At 39.5% G+C, this 19,034-nt stretch overlaps 1 protein-coding gene across 5 annotated transcripts in view; it reads right to left on the reverse strand.

Moving 5' to 3' along the window:
* Positions 1-7,029: 7,029 nt before the first annotated feature.
* The window catches only part of RASGEF1A (RasGEF domain family member 1A), a 52,158-nt gene continuing 40,153 nt past the window's right edge, over positions 7,030-19,034 (reverse strand). For 3 of the 5 annotated variants that reach the window (XM_030453165.1, XM_030453169.1, XM_030453168.1), the window contains 8 exons: positions 16,112-16,333; positions 15,775-15,849; positions 15,466-15,558; positions 13,831-13,933; positions 13,472-13,551; positions 12,347-12,538; positions 10,955-11,078; positions 10,527-10,715 (listed from right to left, as the gene is read on the reverse strand). In XM_030453165.1, the coding sequence (XP_030309025.1) occupies positions 10,600-10,715; positions 10,955-11,078; positions 12,347-12,538; positions 13,472-13,551; positions 13,831-13,933; positions 15,466-15,558; positions 15,775-15,849; positions 16,112-16,333 (1,005 nt within the window). In that variant the 3' untranslated portion in view covers positions 10,527-10,599. Of the gene's footprint in view, positions 9,612-10,526; positions 10,716-10,954; positions 11,079-12,346; positions 12,539-13,471; positions 13,552-13,830; positions 13,934-15,465; positions 15,559-15,774; positions 15,850-16,111; positions 16,334-19,034 lie in introns of those variants that run through there. The other 2 variants (XM_030453166.1, XM_030453164.1) reach the window with 2 other exon arrangements.

Here is a 19,034-nt window from a genome sequence, read left to right on the forward strand (position 1 = left end):
AACCCTTAAGCTGCCACTGCTGTCCTGGCTCAGCTGCACAAGAGAAAGGAATTAAAGCTTTTGAAAACTTGCTTTCTGTTCATCCCAAAATGCATCAATGGTCAGGCCAGTGGTAATAATAATAATGTTTTTTAAGCGTGGAATCTCCTTGGATGCATTTTGAGTGCTGGATTGGGAACACAGACCTCACATCTGCAGAGAGGATGGGTTTACTGCTACAGCAGGGCAATACTTGGCTGAAACAGTGCTGTACAACTTGCAGGGTAGCCTACTCATATCTTTGACAATGGAAATTAAATCAGTTAAATTAAGTGCTGTTATTCATGATTTAAAAGTTGGACTTGCAGGGAATTATTGCTACTTGTGTACAGTTCATGTTCCCTAATGACAGCATTTTGCCTACTCATTTGTCTCAATTATTAACTACCTTAAGATTACAGTTTTTAATTATATCTTTAGAGTAAATTATTTCCATTATAATTCTAAAGTATTTCAACGTTTGCTTTAGGGCAGGCTACAGAATTTGATTATTTAGCAAAAAAACAAAACCAAAAAACCCTAAAAATCCTATTTTTAATAATTGCTGTCCCTTGATGAATTGATTTTTTTTTTTTGAAGTATGATGCAATGTTTTCCTGTAAGCATGCCCTGACTGAGATAAGTTAACAGATAACTATTACACAAATGAATAATTTGGTCTGTTTTTAACAGGGATTCCCCAGGAGAGGTGAAGATCTATGTATCCCTCGTGATCCCAGAATAGGTCTCAACCTTTTCTGTGTCTGCCAGTTGCAGAGAGGATGATTCTGTTCAGTGACCTGCTCTAAAAGGGATTCAGACTTAAACAAATGCATTGTAAGGTGATCACTTTGTGACTGTTGCCCATTCTCTGTTTTCCATAATTCTTTGGGAGTTTTTCTTGCATAAAGTCCTCTGCTTCACTTTTTCCTGCTCCTCTGCCACAGGCTGGGGGAAAGGCATGGGAAGAGCCTATTTCAGGACTAAATCTTTGCAGGTTTTGGCAGTTCCTGCTGCATTACCCCAAGGTAACTGAGGAGTTAACACAAAGCTAAGTCACTGATCAGCACTACTCAGAAAAATGTATTAAATTTGGAGAGCAGTTTGTTTTCTTTGAGTCTTAGCATACCTGAAAGAAATCATGTGTGCCAAGTAAACATTTTATATACTGAAAACATGCACAGTTCTTTTCATGACCTCTTTAATCCTGACATGTTTCTTGTGCTGTGTTATGCTCCACCTTCCTTATTGACCCAGTCTTAATTTATTTCTTTGGTGTGGCTCCTCTCTTATTTTTCCCAACTCTGTGCCTTAAACCTTTCACAGCTTTCCCCAGGTGTGTTCTGCCTGCAGAGGGAGGATAAAACCCCTGCTCTTGCTGGGGCATTGCAAAAATAAAGGAAAATATTCTGCTTTGGAGGTAAAATCAGCTTTCCACCCATAGTTGGAGCTCAGGTTTCCAACTGTTGAGCCATGTCCTGGTGTTGTGACAGATGCTGTTTCTGCAGTGCAATCTTTCCCTTTGAGCTGTAGTCCCAGTGTGAAAAGGCAGCTGTTTTCCTGGAGTCACTCCATTTTTGTGCTAGAGTAGTAAATATAGTAGGATTTGTTGAAATAGAAACATGCTCCATTGAATTGGGATGTACTTTTGGGGGGGTTCTTTTAGCTCCTGTGTGCTGTGTGCATCAATTGTCATCTTTTCTGAGGAACTTGCAACCTGGAGGGAAGGGGAAGTGCTCTTGATTAAGGGAAGCCAAAATGAGGTTATCTCAGGGCACATTTTTATCTTACACTCTTGAGTGAATTGAGGTTGTGCTTTTGAACTTGCAAACTTTTAGTTTGTTAAAAAATTCAATGGGACACTGGTTGTGAGAAACAGAAAATACAGAAGTGGAAGGACAGGGAAAATGTTTAGTTCAAGGTACACAACATCCAGAAGGAACTACTTGGTGGCTTTTTTTTTTTAAGTTCATAAAAGCCCATGACCCTTTCCACTCTGCCACATACACACCTGAAACACTTTTTAAAACTATTTTTGTGAATTGCTTAGATTGCAATGGTCAGTGTTGAGTATTTAAGACTGAAGAGTTGCATAAGGAAGGAAATAGAACTGTTGAGTAGGCCCTGACTGCTTCTATCTGAATGCAGATACATATTTAAATCACAGGTTTCCTTCAGTGCATGCTGGAGTATAAACTTTAGAATAAAATTAAACAGCTTTTTTGATTTTTTAAGTGAATGAAAGGGCAAAAGCTTCAGATAGCCTTCAGACAATTCATCATAAATGTAGAAGCTGATGGATGTATTGGTGTAAAAATTAAACTTTTCATGTAACCAAGGTGGTTTTTTGCCCGAGGTACATTTGGTGTCTATATGACCCCACCTGCATCTTAAAGAGATTAATTAGTCAAATTTTACTCAGCTGTGAGGAGGAGGAACATTGAGCTGTGGCTGAAGTTAAGCAGTGTTTGGTTCATGTCTTTGGCTCATCTGCTCCCCAGGCCTGGCTGCTTGCAAACTGAAGGCTCCACCTCGTGTTTCACAGGACAACCCTTACAAGACAGGGAAGTAGGATAAAAGGATGGGGTTTTTTTCTATTTCTGAGGTTGCACTGGCCCCCCAGACTTCTGCTTTTCTTGATGCAGTATTTGGGGAGGGGGGCTTCATGCATTCCAGTGAGATGGGTGTTTGGGCAGGGCAGGCAGCATTAGTCCTTCTTTTCAGGGTCCAGTTCAGCTGTTTTAAATTTCAGCATCATGATTGCCTCCAGCAGGCTCAGCTGGCTTTAGGATCAGCTGGGAGACTGAGCTCACACCTCCTTTGGTCCCTGATTGCCAGCCAGTGCTTAAAGAGTTAATTTTGGGCTCCCCTGAGTCCCTCCAATTACCCCCACCCCTCAGGGGGCTTAATTGGCATCATTGGTGGCACCTGTGCCCTTTCCTTAAGAGCTTAGGGAGGAATTTTCTGCTCTCATTTGGTGCTTAAGTCTGGAAGGTTCTCCTGCTTCTTCCCCAGGCAACGTTGGGCTGTTGGTTTCTTACTGCATTTGAATAAGGTAAATATTTTATTGTTTTTTCTGGGTTATATGATGCTGAGGACACCCCAAAAAGAGAATGGTTTTGGTCTTTGTACCAGGAAGGTTCATGTGCTTCTTTAAGTGGGTTTGGAGAAGAGGTGGTGTAGTTGGGACCTGTGTGGCATTTCCCTTCTGAATTTCAGGAAAAGTGTTAAATTTTACATTTATGCCTAAGTGTTTGGATAAAGTTGGAGGAAAATGCAGCCCTGTGCTGGTCAGCTTAGGTCTGTTCTGGGATATGAGAGGTAAGTTTCACCAGGCTTGAAGTAAAACATCTATGTAGGAGCTTGTGGTGCTGTAACTACTTTGTTTGAAATGCTGTAAGCTTCTGTGTGGTGTTCTTGAGTTTTCCCCGTGGAGTGGTTGTTAATTCCTGTTCTTTTAAGGTTGCCTTGCAACTAGAGGATTTGTGTGTCTCGTGTGTGACTTAGGTTTCCTGACCTCTGTTTTCTAATTCTTTCCTCCAGCTCTTTTAAAACCTCTATTTAAATCTTTGTCAAGTTCCTATGAAACTCTTCTTGGGGGATTTCTGGGAAGGGAGGGAAGCTTATAGGAGAGAAACTTATAGGAGATTAAAAGCAGATTGCCTCGATTTGTGGATTTATTCATTTTTTGCTGGCATTTTATATTTTTGTAGTATTTTAGAAGTTGGTTTAAGTTGAAAGATGAGTTTCTCAGTACTGAGCTATCATGTCCACAGAATGAGTAGTTCAGTGTTTCATTAGATTTTGCTAGTGCTCTGTTAAAGACTTTAATCCCATTCCTCATCTTGCTGAGTCTTGGGAGCTCTGTTGCTGCAAGGGATGGATTGATTGCACTGCATTTCTCTGGTTTTTATAGAAATTTAGGAATTTGGTGTCAGTATCATCTTGGAATTGAATGTGAACAACTGGATGTTGCTTAAATATTTGGAAGGAAACTTTTGAAAGGAAAGTTGAAAGGAAGGAAGATTCAGTGAATTTAATAATCCACAGAAGAAGCCTTAGTGTACTCATGTGACAGTGATTAAAAAGAGGTTAAGTAGTTTTCTGTCCCTGTAATGAGATTCTGCTGTGTTGCATTGGACCTTTGCCTCCAGTAAGAGTAATATAAAGATACCTGGTTCATCTGAAGAAGCTGGGATTAGATAGGATAGGAAAATTAGAAGTAAATTTCCACTAAAATTAGATTTCCTTGTATTTTTTCCTGGATCAGGCAGGCACGTTTGAATCAGCTGCTGGGGTTTATATTTGCTTTTAGCTTAATATCTTGTAAAATGGTCTCTGCACCTTGGGTCAGGGTGAGGCTGTTAGCAGGAATCCTCTGCAGAGCAACAGCCCTGGGGTTTGGGGTGGATTGGTTGTGGTTTGTTGGTTGGTGCAGGTTTTTGGTTGCTCATTTATTTTTTTTTTTAAGTTTTGATAGGTGCTATTAATAGTTTCAAGTCCCTGGCTTTGCCACTGTTTCCTACAGAACTTTTTCATATAGAAAGTGCATTTTATTTGAGTAGTTTTTAGAAGCCTAAGTGTTCTTAGAATCATATGGTTGGTTTCCTAGTAAAACAAAGTTTTATTTATTGTCTTCTGCATTTCCTGGTGGTTTGAATTTCTTCCTTATCAGAGCACTTTGAGGAGAGGGCAGAGTATCCATCAGAGATGGTATCACCACTCCCTGCATGACACTGAACTTCAATGCTATTTAATATTTTATTACGAAAATAAATAGTGGCTTAAAGGTTTTTTTGCAGCAATTACCTGCATCCATTTGCTATGCAAAAGCTGACAACAGTATCCAATTTGTGTGCAAAAGTTGAATGTGGTATAAAAAAACCACAAAAATGCTGGAATTCCATATGGTATTGGGAATATTAAATATTTTCTTACTATGAATAATGTTACAGAAGTGGTTACGCTTTAGATGGTACTTCCAAATCACTGCAAAAACTCCCAAATGTTACTTTTCTCTCTTCCAAAGCCCACTTTGGGGAGAGGTAGAGGAAGGCAAAACCTCTGCAGTGACAGAGATGTCCCCAAACCTCTCAGCACACCCAGGTATCTCTGCAGGGACAAGCATGGAAGGCAGAATTTGGAAGCAACTCTTGCTAATACTTGCATGCTCCTTGCCTTGGGAACTTCCTCAGTGGTTATAATGTATAATATAATAAAGAAGTTTAATGTATAATATAATTTTTTAAAATTTTTAAAGTATCTCACTGTCCACACAGCCCTACTTAAGGGCTGCAGAGCACCATGAGGCAAAACTGTGCTTCCATACACTCTTGATGATCTGAGGTCCTTTCCAACCCAGCTGATTTTATGATTCAGGTTAGGTAAGAAGCTGGGCTTGCCCTGATGAAATTACAGGTGTTACAAAATGACTGCTTTCCTTCCTGAAGCTGTGCTAGTATCAGTTGTCAGCTGGCTCATCAGCTGAATTATCCTAGACTGATTCCTTACAGAAAGCAAGCTGTTCCTTGGGAATGATTAACTTGATAAATCAAGTTGCAAGGTGCTTTTCTGGCATTGAGTTCCTGCTTGTCACACTGTGTCCTGCTCTAATGGCAGCAAAGTGGCTGGAAAACAATTTTATTGTTTGCTCTTCTGCCTTTGTAAACAGCTAATTTATCCTAATGACTGGGTGGGATGCAACTGGAAGGGAGTTTTCAAGGATGTGCTGTGCATATTAATTAGGAGTCTGAACTGGCCATTAGGAAGACTCTTCTGCTTTGTCCTCTTAGTGCTGGTAAACATCATTATCTTTTCTAATGAGCCATGTTGATGGAAAATCATCAGATTCTACTCTGGGAGTCTGTTGGGGATGTTTGGATACCAAAACAATTTCCCTGGGGAGTTTTCAACACATTGAAAATGCATGCAGGGTCTCTAGAGCTCCTGCACTTACAAGACTTCATATTTTTGGAAGGTTTCTACCCTTGGGAAAGGTGGTAGAGGGGGTAGCATTGGGGCAGTGTGTTAAAGCTGGATTCTCCTTGCTCCCTGTGCTTGTCCCAGTGTCCTTGTGGAAGTGGCTTTGCAAACAAAATCAGCTTTGACGTCTCAACAGAACCTTGGTATAGGAAACCTTCCAGCAAAATGTTCTGTGCTTTCCTGTTAAAAAGGATAAATATGTGGGAGGAAAAAAAAAAAAGGAAATTCAACCTTTAAAACACATTTTTTTGCCCAGTGGAACTGCTGATCACTGTCACTGAGAGAATGAAACTACTCTGTAGCAGAGACACTGTGTCAAATCCATAAAATAATATGAGAGCACCTCAGTGTTGTTGCTTTGGTGTTGCTCTTGCCCTTGTGGGAAGGTACTGAAATATTTCTTAATGTATCTTTAAGTCAGAACTTAAAAGGTTTAAGTAACCAGTTGGATCACTGTGATGTTTCGTTTCCCACTTGTTTCCCACTTGTTTCCCACTTGTTTCCCACTTGTTTCCCACTTGTTTCCCACTTGTTTCCCACTTGTTTCCCACTTGTTTCCCACTTGTTTCCCACTTGTTTCCCACTTGTTTCCCACTTGTTTCCCACTTGTTTCCCACTTGTTTCCCACTTGTTTCCCACTTGTTTCCCACTTGTTTCCCACTTGTTTCCCACTTGTTTCCCACTTGTTTCCCACTTGTTTCCCACTTGTTTCCCACTTGTTTCCCACTTGTTTCCCACTTGTTTCCCACTTGTTTCCCTTTCCCACTTGTTTCCCACTTGTTTCCCTTTCCCACTTGTTTCCCACTTGTTTCCCTTTCCCACTTGTTTCCCTTTCCCACTTGTTTCCCTTTCCCACTTGTTTCCCTTTCCCACTTGTTTCCCTTTCCCACTTGTTTCCCTTTCCCACTTGTTTCCCTTTCCCACTTGTTTCCCTTTCCCACTTGTTTCCCTTTCCCACTTGTTTCCCTTTCCCACTTGTTGGTTTGTGGCTTGGTTGGTTTTCAAGTGAAAAACAAGGATGGGAAGTGACCTGGTTGAAGCAAATTTTTTTTATTATTAATGCAAGCACATCCAATCAAACACAGAATAATCCTGCTTTATGCTACAGCTTTATATTTAACATCTCAGCTCAGAATAGCAAAACACAGTATTTAAGGAATGTATCAAACCAAGGGATGAAAAATTAAAAGGAACTGATGTGGATACTGCATTGATTTCAAGTATATACTAGGACTGATTGACCAGTGAAGTGCACATTCATGTGGAAGCTTTTTTATACATTTACAGAAAGTGTTCTAAAATTGCATTTCAAATATATATTTTTTTTTCTTAAATTTTAAGCATACTTTTAAAATTTCAGTTACATAAACAAAGCTGATATACAATCCCTCTTATAGTGTCCAACAATGTTACAAGCTAGAGCATCTCTGAAAGTGCAAAACACTGTAATAATACAGTATAAATATTCTTACTCTAATCCAGGGCTGAAGGTCAGTACTTCAACACAGGAAAAATAGCAGCAGATCATAAGAATTATCCCTTCCCCTTTTCTGGGCTGTTCTTGTTAACAATATTTGACTTTGTCCTTCATGATGTGAGTTGCTTTGTTTCTCTTTGATGTCAATCTTATGTGACTTGGAAAATGCTGATTTATTTCCCTCCCTTGCCTCCACTTTTAAGTATTTGTCAAGGGGGGAGTGGACCAAGGAGAGAAGGAAGGCTTTTGGATTTTTCACCATACTCCAGGGCCAAAACAGCAAATAATTTCTCCAAAGTGATTGCAGATGCTGTATGAAACAGTGGCACTTGGCAAAAAGAGTTGACTGGAACAAACCAGACTCTTGCCCTTTCTTCAACAGAAGGCAGAATAAGATAAAACCCACCTAATTCAAGTTGCTGAATTTTAAAGGAGCTCATACAGAGGTCTTCTCCCTCTGAGAGGGAGGCTGCAACCACTGTGAACTCTGGGGCCTTGTTAAAAAAATAGAATAGAGATGTAATTATCTGGCTCGGGTCGTTTTCTATGCAAAATCCAGCCCTCAAGCCTTCACAGAATAAATACTGGAAAGAACAAATATCAATGGTTAATTTGTTCATGAAACAACTTTTAATCTGAGGGTTGTTTTGTTTTCTTAATTCAGCAGAGAGGTGAGAAAGTTGAAGTCCTGAACTGTATATTTTTCCCTGGAAATTAATACCACCCAACAAAAGCTCCTCAGGTGCTAATCTGGATATTCAAAATAGTTGTAAACACAAGGCTAAATGGTGAAATTAGAACTGGTAAGCATCAAGGGGTTTATAGAGCATCTCCAATTTTGGTACTGACCTGGGTTCAAAGGTTTGACCCATTTCTTATGGTGGGTTAATGGGTTCTTGGCCCTGATATTTAATCATGACTTGCCAAATACTAGAAAAAGCTTATGATAGAAGTTGAACTTTGCTTTAGATGTCTGTAAGTGCAGACCAGATTTTTTAAGGGAAACAAGGGAATTAAATACCCAGTTCAGTGGTGATAAACCTTCCTTAAGCCTCTTTTGAAAATCCAGCCTAAACTTCAAACTGGACATCAGCTGATTCACTTCCCCCTCCCCAGCTCATGTATGATTTTTATTTTCCAAAACCTGTTTTCAGAAGAAACACTTCGAGCCTGTTTTGCAGAGATAATCTACATTAGCCATTTTTCTCTTAAAACAAAAAAATCCCTGATTTTTTTTCAAAAGGAAAGCACAAACTATTTTGACAGCCAGAATTTCAAGGATATTTCCCAGAAGTATTAAAACTCGGACCTGTGTGCATCTCCACACGTGCACCCACACCTCCTCGCACGCAAACGCACACCCTCCAGCAGTTTCCCCCCCTCTGAGCTCTTTAAATCATGTAACAAAAATAATGTTTGCTGCACCATCACTGTCACAGGCAGGTAGACTCCACTTCATGTGCCACATTCTCCATTTCATTTAAAAAGTACATTGTAGCTGGTTTCAAGACATCCGTATTTTTATTTTCTTGACTTCCAGCCCGGCGTAATAGAAGGTACACTAAGCAAGATCAGTACCTTTTTAAGGCACTATTTTCTGATGTAGGAGAGGAACATGCTTACAGCAGATGTCTAAGGCTCTACAAACACTGACACGTGTGCATGGCATCACTGATTTGAAGGAGACCCTTCAAAGGTGTTCAGTGTTCAGCAGGATACTGGTCCAAGGGAGTATTTCACCTGAACACTGATTTTAGTTGGGATGGATGTTATAGTTTTAATTTATTTTGCTGGAAGTAAGAAAAAAAATAAAAATTTGGATGCTGATAGAGTAAGATCTCCCCAGGGATACCATCTCCCATGATACATTTCATCTCTGAGAACAGGGCCCTGCCCTTATATTTAAAATAAAAAAAAAACCAAAACCCTTCACTTAAGTGCCTTAAGGTTGACATGTGAAATATTTAACACATTTCATAAAAGTTACTGTATATACAAAAGAAGAGACCTCAGCCAGTGAGGTCTGGTTTAGCTCAGTCCAAGTCTTTCAGGTTGTAAAAACACATTCATTTGATGTGCCTCAAAGTCTGCAGATCAGATCCAGAAATCTCAGGCTCTATTAAGCAGAGTTGTCCTAGAAAGAAGCAGTAATAAAAAATAATTGGTTTTTTTTTCATGACAAAGTTTTCTGGTTTTTGGCAAATGTTGGCAAGAGATCTGTGTTGCATCATTAGCTGGAAGACTTTCTTCAAGGGATAGATTTTCAGCTGCTATAAACTGGAATACATGTATGAAATCCTATGAAGATGTTGGCTTCAAATTAAAATTTAACCTTCATAACATTACTTCTGACCATTAAGATGTGCTTAGGTGAATAACATAGGTTCCTCTGTCATCCTGTGCCATTGCCTGCTGAACAGCATCAGGTTTCATGTAAGGTATGGGTTTAATAATGGGTTTAATCATGGAAAATCTTCCTAGGAAAACTGGGATCACTATGAAACTGTCTCATCTAGGACAGCACAGTCATAATGTGGCATCTTAGGATGTACAGACTTCCCAATTTGGTCTTTACCTGGTACAGATATGTCAAATCAAAATGTTTAACATGATTTACAAAGATCTAAGTCTTTCTGCCTCAGTCAGATCATCAGGAGATTATAAGAAATCTCCTCTAAAGGAACTGATCTCATGTGCATGGAAGAGCTGCTTCTCCCTCTCAAAGAGGAAGGAGTCATTGAGACTTTCTCCCCTAAGATTAGGCTGAAAATTAAGATTACTTTTATAAAATTTTGTCTTTTTATAGGATTTGTACTGCATAGCTATGATACATGATAGGAACTCCTTAGGATCTCCCTATATATACTTGTTCCCCTGAGAAAAGCATGGCTGAAAACTACTACAAAGCTGGATTCTTTTACTGAACATGATAGCCTAGATAAAGCACATTTTCTTTTGTTAATAATCTTAAAACCTGAACTCATCTGCCTGGAAAAGCTGTATCAAAATCATTGTGTCTCAGGGGTTTGTTTAATTATTTTCCAGAAAAAATAATTATACTTGGGGCAAGATGGTCTTACACTGGGCAGGCAAATTGGAGGGAGGAAACTGATGATGAGATGTTAACACCTGCAGAAAGATTCATGTTCTGAGGAAGCTTTATACCTGAGAGTTTTCCAGCTGTCTTTTTCCATGTGGTTTTCTGGACCTTCACTTTCAAAGGATGCAATGAACAGAGCTAGTAAATAAAATAAGAACAATGAGATATGTGGGTTCTTTAACTGGGGAAAAATAATTAAAGGTAACAGTATAGCAGGTGTAACTTAGACTTCATAATGAAGCTTATTCTCACTAGAAGTCAACACAAAAGTGAGAATGCAGTAATAAAATATTTTTTGTGTGTTATTTTTTTAATCTGCATATTCTTTCTGCATTTCAACAAGCAGCAAGACTTTAATGTTCAATAAAGGACTTTACCTTCTTCACTATAAATGGGTGCTGTGAGTAGATAGCTCTGGATCTTCTTGTCTTTTTCAAAAGGGCACTCTACCTGCTTCCATGTCAGGAAATCATGAATCTGTCTTGAAATTTCCCAGAATTTCTGCACGGGGTGTAATTAAAATATTAAAATCATGTTTGTTTTCTTTCAAATATCACTTGTTTTCTATCAGTCTTAGAGCATCAGTCTTGTTCTTACTCAGGCTGCTTTTCTTATTAGCTCTTATTTAGTCATCTCCCTTGTTATCCTTCTTTTTATTGCTGCCTTTGGCTCTTTCTTGCTCTTAGCTCCTCACCTGTTAGCTCTCAAGTTCAGAACAGTGTATTCCTGCTAACTGCCTGGTCTTCTGCATTCAACTATTTTATCAACCATTCCTTCACATATAATAAAGTGCTTTTTTCTCTGTTTTATCTCTAGCCTGACTGGAACTGGTCAGTATAGAATTTTACTTTACTTTATGCCCCCCTCTCCCTACCCAGCCTTCATAATGGCAAAAAATATACTTTTGACAGACATTTTCTTTTGGGCATGTTTATTAGTCAGGGAGAGAGAATCCAGAACCTGTAGAAACCCCCTTCAGTGCCTGTTAAATGCCATTTGCTGGTTGACTGTAGCACTTAGAGCTAGCTGGGCTAATGAGGTTAAATCACCTAATGATTTAGGGTGAAGTCAACCTATTACAGTGTGAGCAGCCAGGACAGCTTGCTGCCACAGAAAAGCTTTCCCTCCAGGTCCCTTTTGAACCTAAGGCAGGCAGAGTGCTGAGGAATGGCACATTTCTGGCTGTTGTCACATGTGGTAAATTAAAACTCTTACCCTTAATGACTTCAAGTTCTTTATTTTAAATGTTTGCAGCACAAGGGTTCTTGATGAGATCTCTCTTTATCATTAGCTAACATTAAACTATTTCTGCACTACTTAAGTCATTTTTTTATGCTGTGCTGGCTTTGTCTTGGTGTTTGGCTTTGGAAAGTCTTCTTTTCTTCTAAGTCTTTTCATGTATCTGTTCTGGAATCAAATCAATGTTATTCCAGTCAGTTGTTCCTAGGTTAATTTTGTTTTGCCCTGCATCTGTCCTCATTTAATGTAAAATTAATCTCTATTTCACTACTTATTAATCTTTTAACTGGATGCAATTACATTCCAGCTGCTTTACAGGTTCTCTTCTGCACATGGCATTGTGTATCTGCTGCAAGTGCTTGCACAGAAACCCAGTGAAATCATTTCCCCTAAATAAATGGTATTGTTTTATGTCTAGATCATAGCAATGCTGAAATAACTGGTAAAATAAGGAGCTAAAAGTTCAAAACTGGCACCTCTAAGGCTAGGAAAACATTGTGCAAAGAGTTCCTAGAAGAGCAGAGTCCTACCTTGAAGTTTATCTGCCCGTTGGGCAAGCGGTTGGTGTGGATTTTGTGCAGAAAGTAGATGTCTTTGATAAACAAGTTGAAAACAGGGATGACGATTTTCTCCCGGTTGCTGTTGGCAGCCTGAGATCGCTGTGCTGCTCCCTGCAGGGCTGTGCGGTAATTGCAGAAGTTGCTGGATGGGTCCATGTGATGCTGGGAGGAAAAGGCAGTCAGGTAACACGTTTCCTACATAGAAAAAGCTTTGACCTAACCGTGAGGAGAGTTTGTTCTTTATAAATTGACTAGGCTCCTTTTTAAACTTCTAAGAGCACTGGAGACTGACTGGATCTGGATTCAGGTTTTTCAAATTTCATAGAATAGAATCATAGAATTGGCTGGGTTGGAAGGGACCTCAGAGATCATCAAGTCCAACCCTTTAACCACCATTGCAGTTCCCAGCCCATGGCACTGAGTGCCACATCCAGTCTCTTTTGAAATATCTCCATGGATGGAGAATCCACTACTTCCCTGGGCAGCCCATTCCAATGTCTGATCACCCTCTCCGTAAAGAAATTCTTTCTAATGTCCAACCTAAACCTCCCCTGGCACAACTTGAGACCGTGCCCTCCTGTCTTGCTGAGAGTTGCCTGGGACAAGAGCCCAACCCCCCCCCCTGGCTCCAACCTCCTTTCAGGGAGTTGTAGAGAGTGATGAGGTCTCCCCTGAGCCTCCTCTTCTTCAGGCTGAATCAACCCCAGCTCTCTCAGCCTCTCCTCATAGGGTCTGTCTTGTTTGAGAGAAGGGTTCTTTACTGGGGTGATTTGCTCCAGTGGTTAATGGAAGACTGAAAGGAACTAAATGACTGATGGAGGGCACAAAATTCTAATTTGCTCTCAGCAGGCCCCTGACTATTTCAATGAGGTTTTGTTTTCATTCAGCTCTCCACTAGATGGAGTACTCTATCTAGTTTTAAGGGTAGCACAATGGTATTCACTTAATTGAAAACTACCTTGATGTCCAATTGGGAAATGTATCCCAGGAAGAAATGACATAAAGAAAACATCTCTGATTTACTAATTCCCCATCAGAGGTTTGGAATGAAACTATTTGGTGGATTTCTACACAAAGTCTGAACTTTATACATACCTCTAAAACATCAAACTTGGCTGTTTTGACCTTGGACCAAGTTTTCTTTAGCCGTGCCACAGGACTCAAGTTCATGCCAGCTGAATGGATGGAGGAGAGACAAAGAAAGAAACAAATTGAAGAAAAAAAAAATATAGGACTTGTAACTCTGTGTTTATGCATCAGTACCACACGTTTTGGAAGGCAGTTCAGCCTGACAAACAAGTTGTAGCTAACACCCACACATTAATCTGTCACTGGTAGGTGCTGCCTGCCCCTGCAGAGCTTTGTGTGCTGACGTGGGCAGACAATTTAAGGCAAGTACAAGCAGAGTCTTGCCATCAAGCTGTAAAATAGTGCTTTTTGTTAAGGATACTCACAGATAATGGCCATCATTGAGTTGAAATTTCCAATATTGAAGCATTCTCTTGCCACATCAATGAAAAATTCCACCATTCTTGTACGCTGCTTTTTCTTTACAACCTGAAAAAAAAAAATAAGTTCTATTCAGAAGGGATGGCCTGAGCTTTGAATGGGATGTTCAGTCAAAGGTATTGTAGCAGGTTGATTGAACAGACGTTTCAAGACTTTATCCAGCTAAAGTCTTGATATAGTCCTGAGGCTATTTTTCCTAAGATGAATTTTTAATAAAATAGCAGAAGTATTTGGACCTACTATCAATTGTTTGTCCACTTGTGAAGCAATGTAAATTTTTGTTTATACATAAAGTTCAGTGTCTTAGGGAATGCTGGATAAACAAGCTGCATACTTTTCAGCAATTTCCTGTTACTGGAAAAGGAAGATAACATGAAGCTGCTTTCAGAAAAATATATACAAAAAATGTAAACCTCTAAACAAGGAAAAAAAGCAGTGGGCAGTCTTAAAACCAGGGACATGTAACATGATTGTGAGAAAAACATTGTCATGTGCTGCTTTTCTCATTTTAATGTGTCTACTCCTTAATCACCTCAAGAGCACGTAGTGATGATGATCAAAAGTACAAATTCCCAGTCATGCAAAGGAAAGTTCTAGCAAGTGATGTTGAAAATCTGTGCTTTTTTTTTTTTTTTAAAGTTAGTATTATTTCATAGATAACATTAATTCATATTTAGATCTAGAAGCTTGGTCTGGATTATAGAAAAATTGTCCTGAGTGGTAACTGCAGATTAATTCACCTGGGAATTCCTTTTTTCTTTTTTTTTTTTTTAAAAAATCCCTCTTACCTAAACACTGCTGTTTCTGTGTCATATCAAAAGAAAATAGTTCAGTAGTGGCTTGGCTTAATGTTTGATATGCTAAAGCCTTTTGTTTGACTGACTCAATGAGCCATTTAGTCAGTTCTGGAAGATGTCTTGGTGTTTTTGTAATAAGCTTCTGTGAGAGCAGGAAATCTTAAAAAGAGATCTGGATCTTCAAGAAACCACAGCTGGCTGCTGCATTTCTACAGAAGAGCTACTGACAAAGCAAGAATAGAGAGAAAATCTCCCATTTGCTAGAACTGCTGTATGTTAATAGGAATAGAGAGACAGAATATGCAAAAAAGAAGGTTTCTGGGGCAGTATACTTTCCATTTCTTAGCTTATTTCATGACAGAAGTTAGTTAATCCTGTATTTAACCTTTCCTGTAATCTGCTTTCTTTCCAGACTTCTGAAGAAAATATATTAGTATTTGTTGTAGAAAAATCAGGAATACATAACAGTGCTAATGATTTGTCAATGCAGTCTAAGAACAGCTGTTTTTTGAAAAAATCTATGTTTAAAGACTAGTATCTTTGAGAATTTATGGATATATTTAAAATTAAACCTAAAAAGACCTCCAAGCTCAAACTCCACACGAGTATGATGCTATGGAAGCTACAGAAAACTAGAGAATATACACGAAGCCAAACATAGCATAAACTCTTAATCATAAAAGCATGGAAATAACTCAGTGCTTGACTAATGCCATTAACTTTAATTGCACTGCTAATGTTTCAAATTTTTGGTGGTGGGGTTTTTTCCCCCCAAACACCTACCCGACAAATCTCTGTAGCCACCAGCATGCTGAGACAATTAAACCAATTGTCATAGGCTTCCAAATTATAGGTTTTGGTCACATCACCTCGGCACTGTAAGAGAACAAGACACTTGTAAATACCATCCTGTATCATCATACAGTCAACACACCAAATTATTAACTTCCTTCTCATGTCCTGATACCATCTTGTTGGATTATTTCTTGAGAGTTTAAGGTTAGAAGGTGCCAGCCTTCTTTGCACTCAAATCATGGGGGTTCTTTACCCTGGTTATTCTGTTTATTTTGCTCTCCATACCCTGTCTTGTACCTTGTGATTATCCAGGGAGTCCATGTGGCTGACAATCTGCATCAGATCCTCTGGGTAAATGTTGCTCACCCTTTCCTGTTTTGGGAGACGAGAGACTGTCACTGTACAGACCAACAAGGAGTTCAGTGAAAAACACATCAATAAGTCCACAGTTATGGGAACATTTTTGGTAACTTTTGTCTTACAGTATAGATGTGCAAGCTGTTTTTTATAGGTGTGCTTATTTGGTCTTGTTCATTCCATGGTATTTTTTGATTAAAACATTGAGGCTTTCAGTGAAGCCACAGCAAATTTCTTTTAATAGAGGGAAAATAATTCCCACAAATGAGTGTCTTACCAGTTCAATATAGGTCAGCTGCTGTGCCAAGATCAGAGGGTCACAGCAGATGCTTAGGATGTCCTTTTGAGTTGACTGTGGCTTGGCCTTGAGGATGGTGCCTTTGTCAGTAACTGGCTGCCGGAATTTCTCTCTGATTTCCTGGTACTGGCTCCGTGCAGAGAGGGCCATCAGGAGGTTCTGTGTCATCTGGCTAATGATCTTTTTCACTGTTCCATTTTCCTAAGCACAAGGTAGAAACAATGACTCCTGAAAACATTTAGTTCTTGCAGGCATGGACTGCCTGAGAATTTCTGACTGGAAAAAATAAATGCTTAATATCCATTTTCTTTTCTCTTACCCCTGAGCAGATTATCCTGTGACAAATTAACTTGTCCTAACACTCCCCACAGCTTCAAACCATCATTGTTATGCCTCCCTGCCTTCCCAACTCTGTTTCACTTGCTCAGCTGATCTGCTCCCTGGGGTGGTTTTTGGCTGGTACCCTATTTCAAAGGCATCAGGGTGAACAGCTTAAAAGTGGGCATAGTGAAAGGTGAGTTGAGTTGTTTGCTCAAGGCTTCTTGGATCCTGTGTGTTCCAAGTACCAAAAAACTCATTCTGCTCAGTCCCACTGATGATCAAGCCTATCTGGCCCAGGCAGAACCCAGGGAATTCACATTATATCCAGCAATATACCCTGTAATCCCCTGGCTTGGCTTTAAGCAACTATAGTATCCAAAGATTTAGGTAAAAGCACAGTGTACATCATGTTCTTGAAAAACTAAAATACTTTTCAGCTCAGGTATCAGTTCAGGGTATCTATAAAGAGAGGTACTGGTAAAGACACAAATATAACCCATCCCCTCAGTGTTCTGACAGCTAAGGCAAGTCAAACTCTTCATGCCCTTGACCATTTCTGTCCTATAGATACTTTTCCATGAGGGCATTCCTAAAGACCTAACTTCATTACTTTCCTGCTTCTTTTATCTCTCTTGTTATTGTCTTAAATTACCCATGTTCTTCCTGCTGCTGGAAAAAGTAATTCTACCAGACAGCCCTTCTCCTCTTTCCTACATAGTTGTTCTATCTTCATGCAAATTACTTCTTGAAGTTAGCCACAAGGTTAACAGTTAGTTTACAACCTGCTGTGTTGGTTTCTGCCAGCCAAGTGGATGTATTAGAAAGAACTGCAATGAATCTTATCATTCAAAGAAGCCACTAATGTGCAGTGATGACTGAAATTATGTGGCAGATGTGAGAGGCGATGACTACCAAATACTTATACATTGCATGCTATAATTAAGCAATAATAGTGTCAGAATGTTGCTTTACAAGGCAATAATCTGACTCCCAAGTGAAATCAAGCAAAAAGCTGAAGGCAGTGTAGCTCATCTTGATGAGGCAACTGGATAATGGCTGAGCAGCAGCTGGCTGGAGCCATTTCAGATATTGTGCTACAAGTGTTCAGAAATACCAAGGGAGTGTGGTGGGGGAACAAAAATAAAGCACTAATTTTGCTCTCTGGTATGCTGAGCTTTCTCTCATAAATCATTTGACTTCAGCTGCTGCTGTGCCTGACTTAGCCACGTGTCTAGGAGGAGGCAAAGTTCCTAGATACAGATCATAGAGAATCAAACTCGAAGGCAGGTGACATTATCATAGATATTACACAAAAGCAAAGAAAGAAACTGCAGTGGCATGAAAAAATGTGGCTTACTTAGGCTTTTGTGAATTTATCAGCATCTTACTAATTAGGAAAATGCCCTTACAAGTTTTGGCAGTTTCCTTTCATTACTAGCCTTACTTACTTACTTACTTTTCTTAGACCCATGGAAAATAAGTCAACAAGCATACAAAAATTTGTCCTTGTTTGACATAACAAGGAGTTTTGTTCAAACTTGTTTTGAGTTCAAACAAGACATTCGGGGCACTGCCTTGGCTGCAAGGTACAGATATTTGGTATTCTGTCTGATATCAGTAGGACAAGCACCTGACCATTTGGTGTGAGTTCTCCATTTACTTTCCATCCTACATATGGAGAACAGTGTCTTCAGGGGATTTGGAAAAGCTCTAGAACAGAAAATAAAACCCCAAAGCACTTCCAGAATCCCTTGCTGAAGCACAGTATGGGGAACTTTGGTGGTACCAAATACTTGAAAGCAAGAGCTGCTTTTTGTCAGTGTAAATAACGTTTCCTAGGGGTTAGATGTGACGTAGATCTTCACTGATCAAGCTTGACTTGTAGCCTTGTTAAGGGGATAAATACAGTGAAGCTGTAATTAATGGATGTCATCAGATGCCTCAGACACCAGAGCACTGAGCCACTCCATGAAGATGTGTTTTTCTCAAATGACAACTCATTCATATGTAACAGAGTGGGAGGGAAGGGGAAAAGGCCACAACTTCTAATTCAAAGTAAATAATACACACATTAAATACCAAGATACAGAAGCTTAATAGAACCTCTGCCAAGTCCCCTTTCCAAAGTGCCAACATACACCTCCTCACCCTTGCCTACAAAGGGAATATATTACAATCCAACTGCTTTTTCCCTTGCTACTAAGGCACTGGCATTTTCACAGTAACATCCAGGTAAAGAGCTCTGCTGATGCACCAAAACTGACATAGTTCCTTTTGACAGCTTGCTAACACCTAATTGCATTGTGCCCTATCAGATCCATGCAGTGCTGTCATACCTGTTGTTCTTTATTTTCTCTGTATCTGAATCAACAAAAGCACATAATGCAATTGTCTTCCCATTTCCTAGTAATTGTTTTCGGAAATGTCTGGAAGTTGTGGGTTTAAAAACAAAGAAGCTGCTGCTTCCATAGAAGTAAATCTTCACATTCATACAAATACTTTACAGTTAATGCCCTTGCAGATCTTGAGCACACACTTTCTTCTACCTACTGGTAGTTACAAGTGACTTGCTCAAGGAAAA

Source organism: Calypte anna, chromosome 6, assembly GCF_003957555.1.
Source record: "Calypte anna isolate BGI_N300 chromosome 6, bCalAnn1_v1.p, whole genome shotgun sequence".
Taxonomy (NCBI): Eukaryota; Metazoa; Chordata; class Aves; order Apodiformes; family Trochilidae; genus Calypte; species Calypte anna.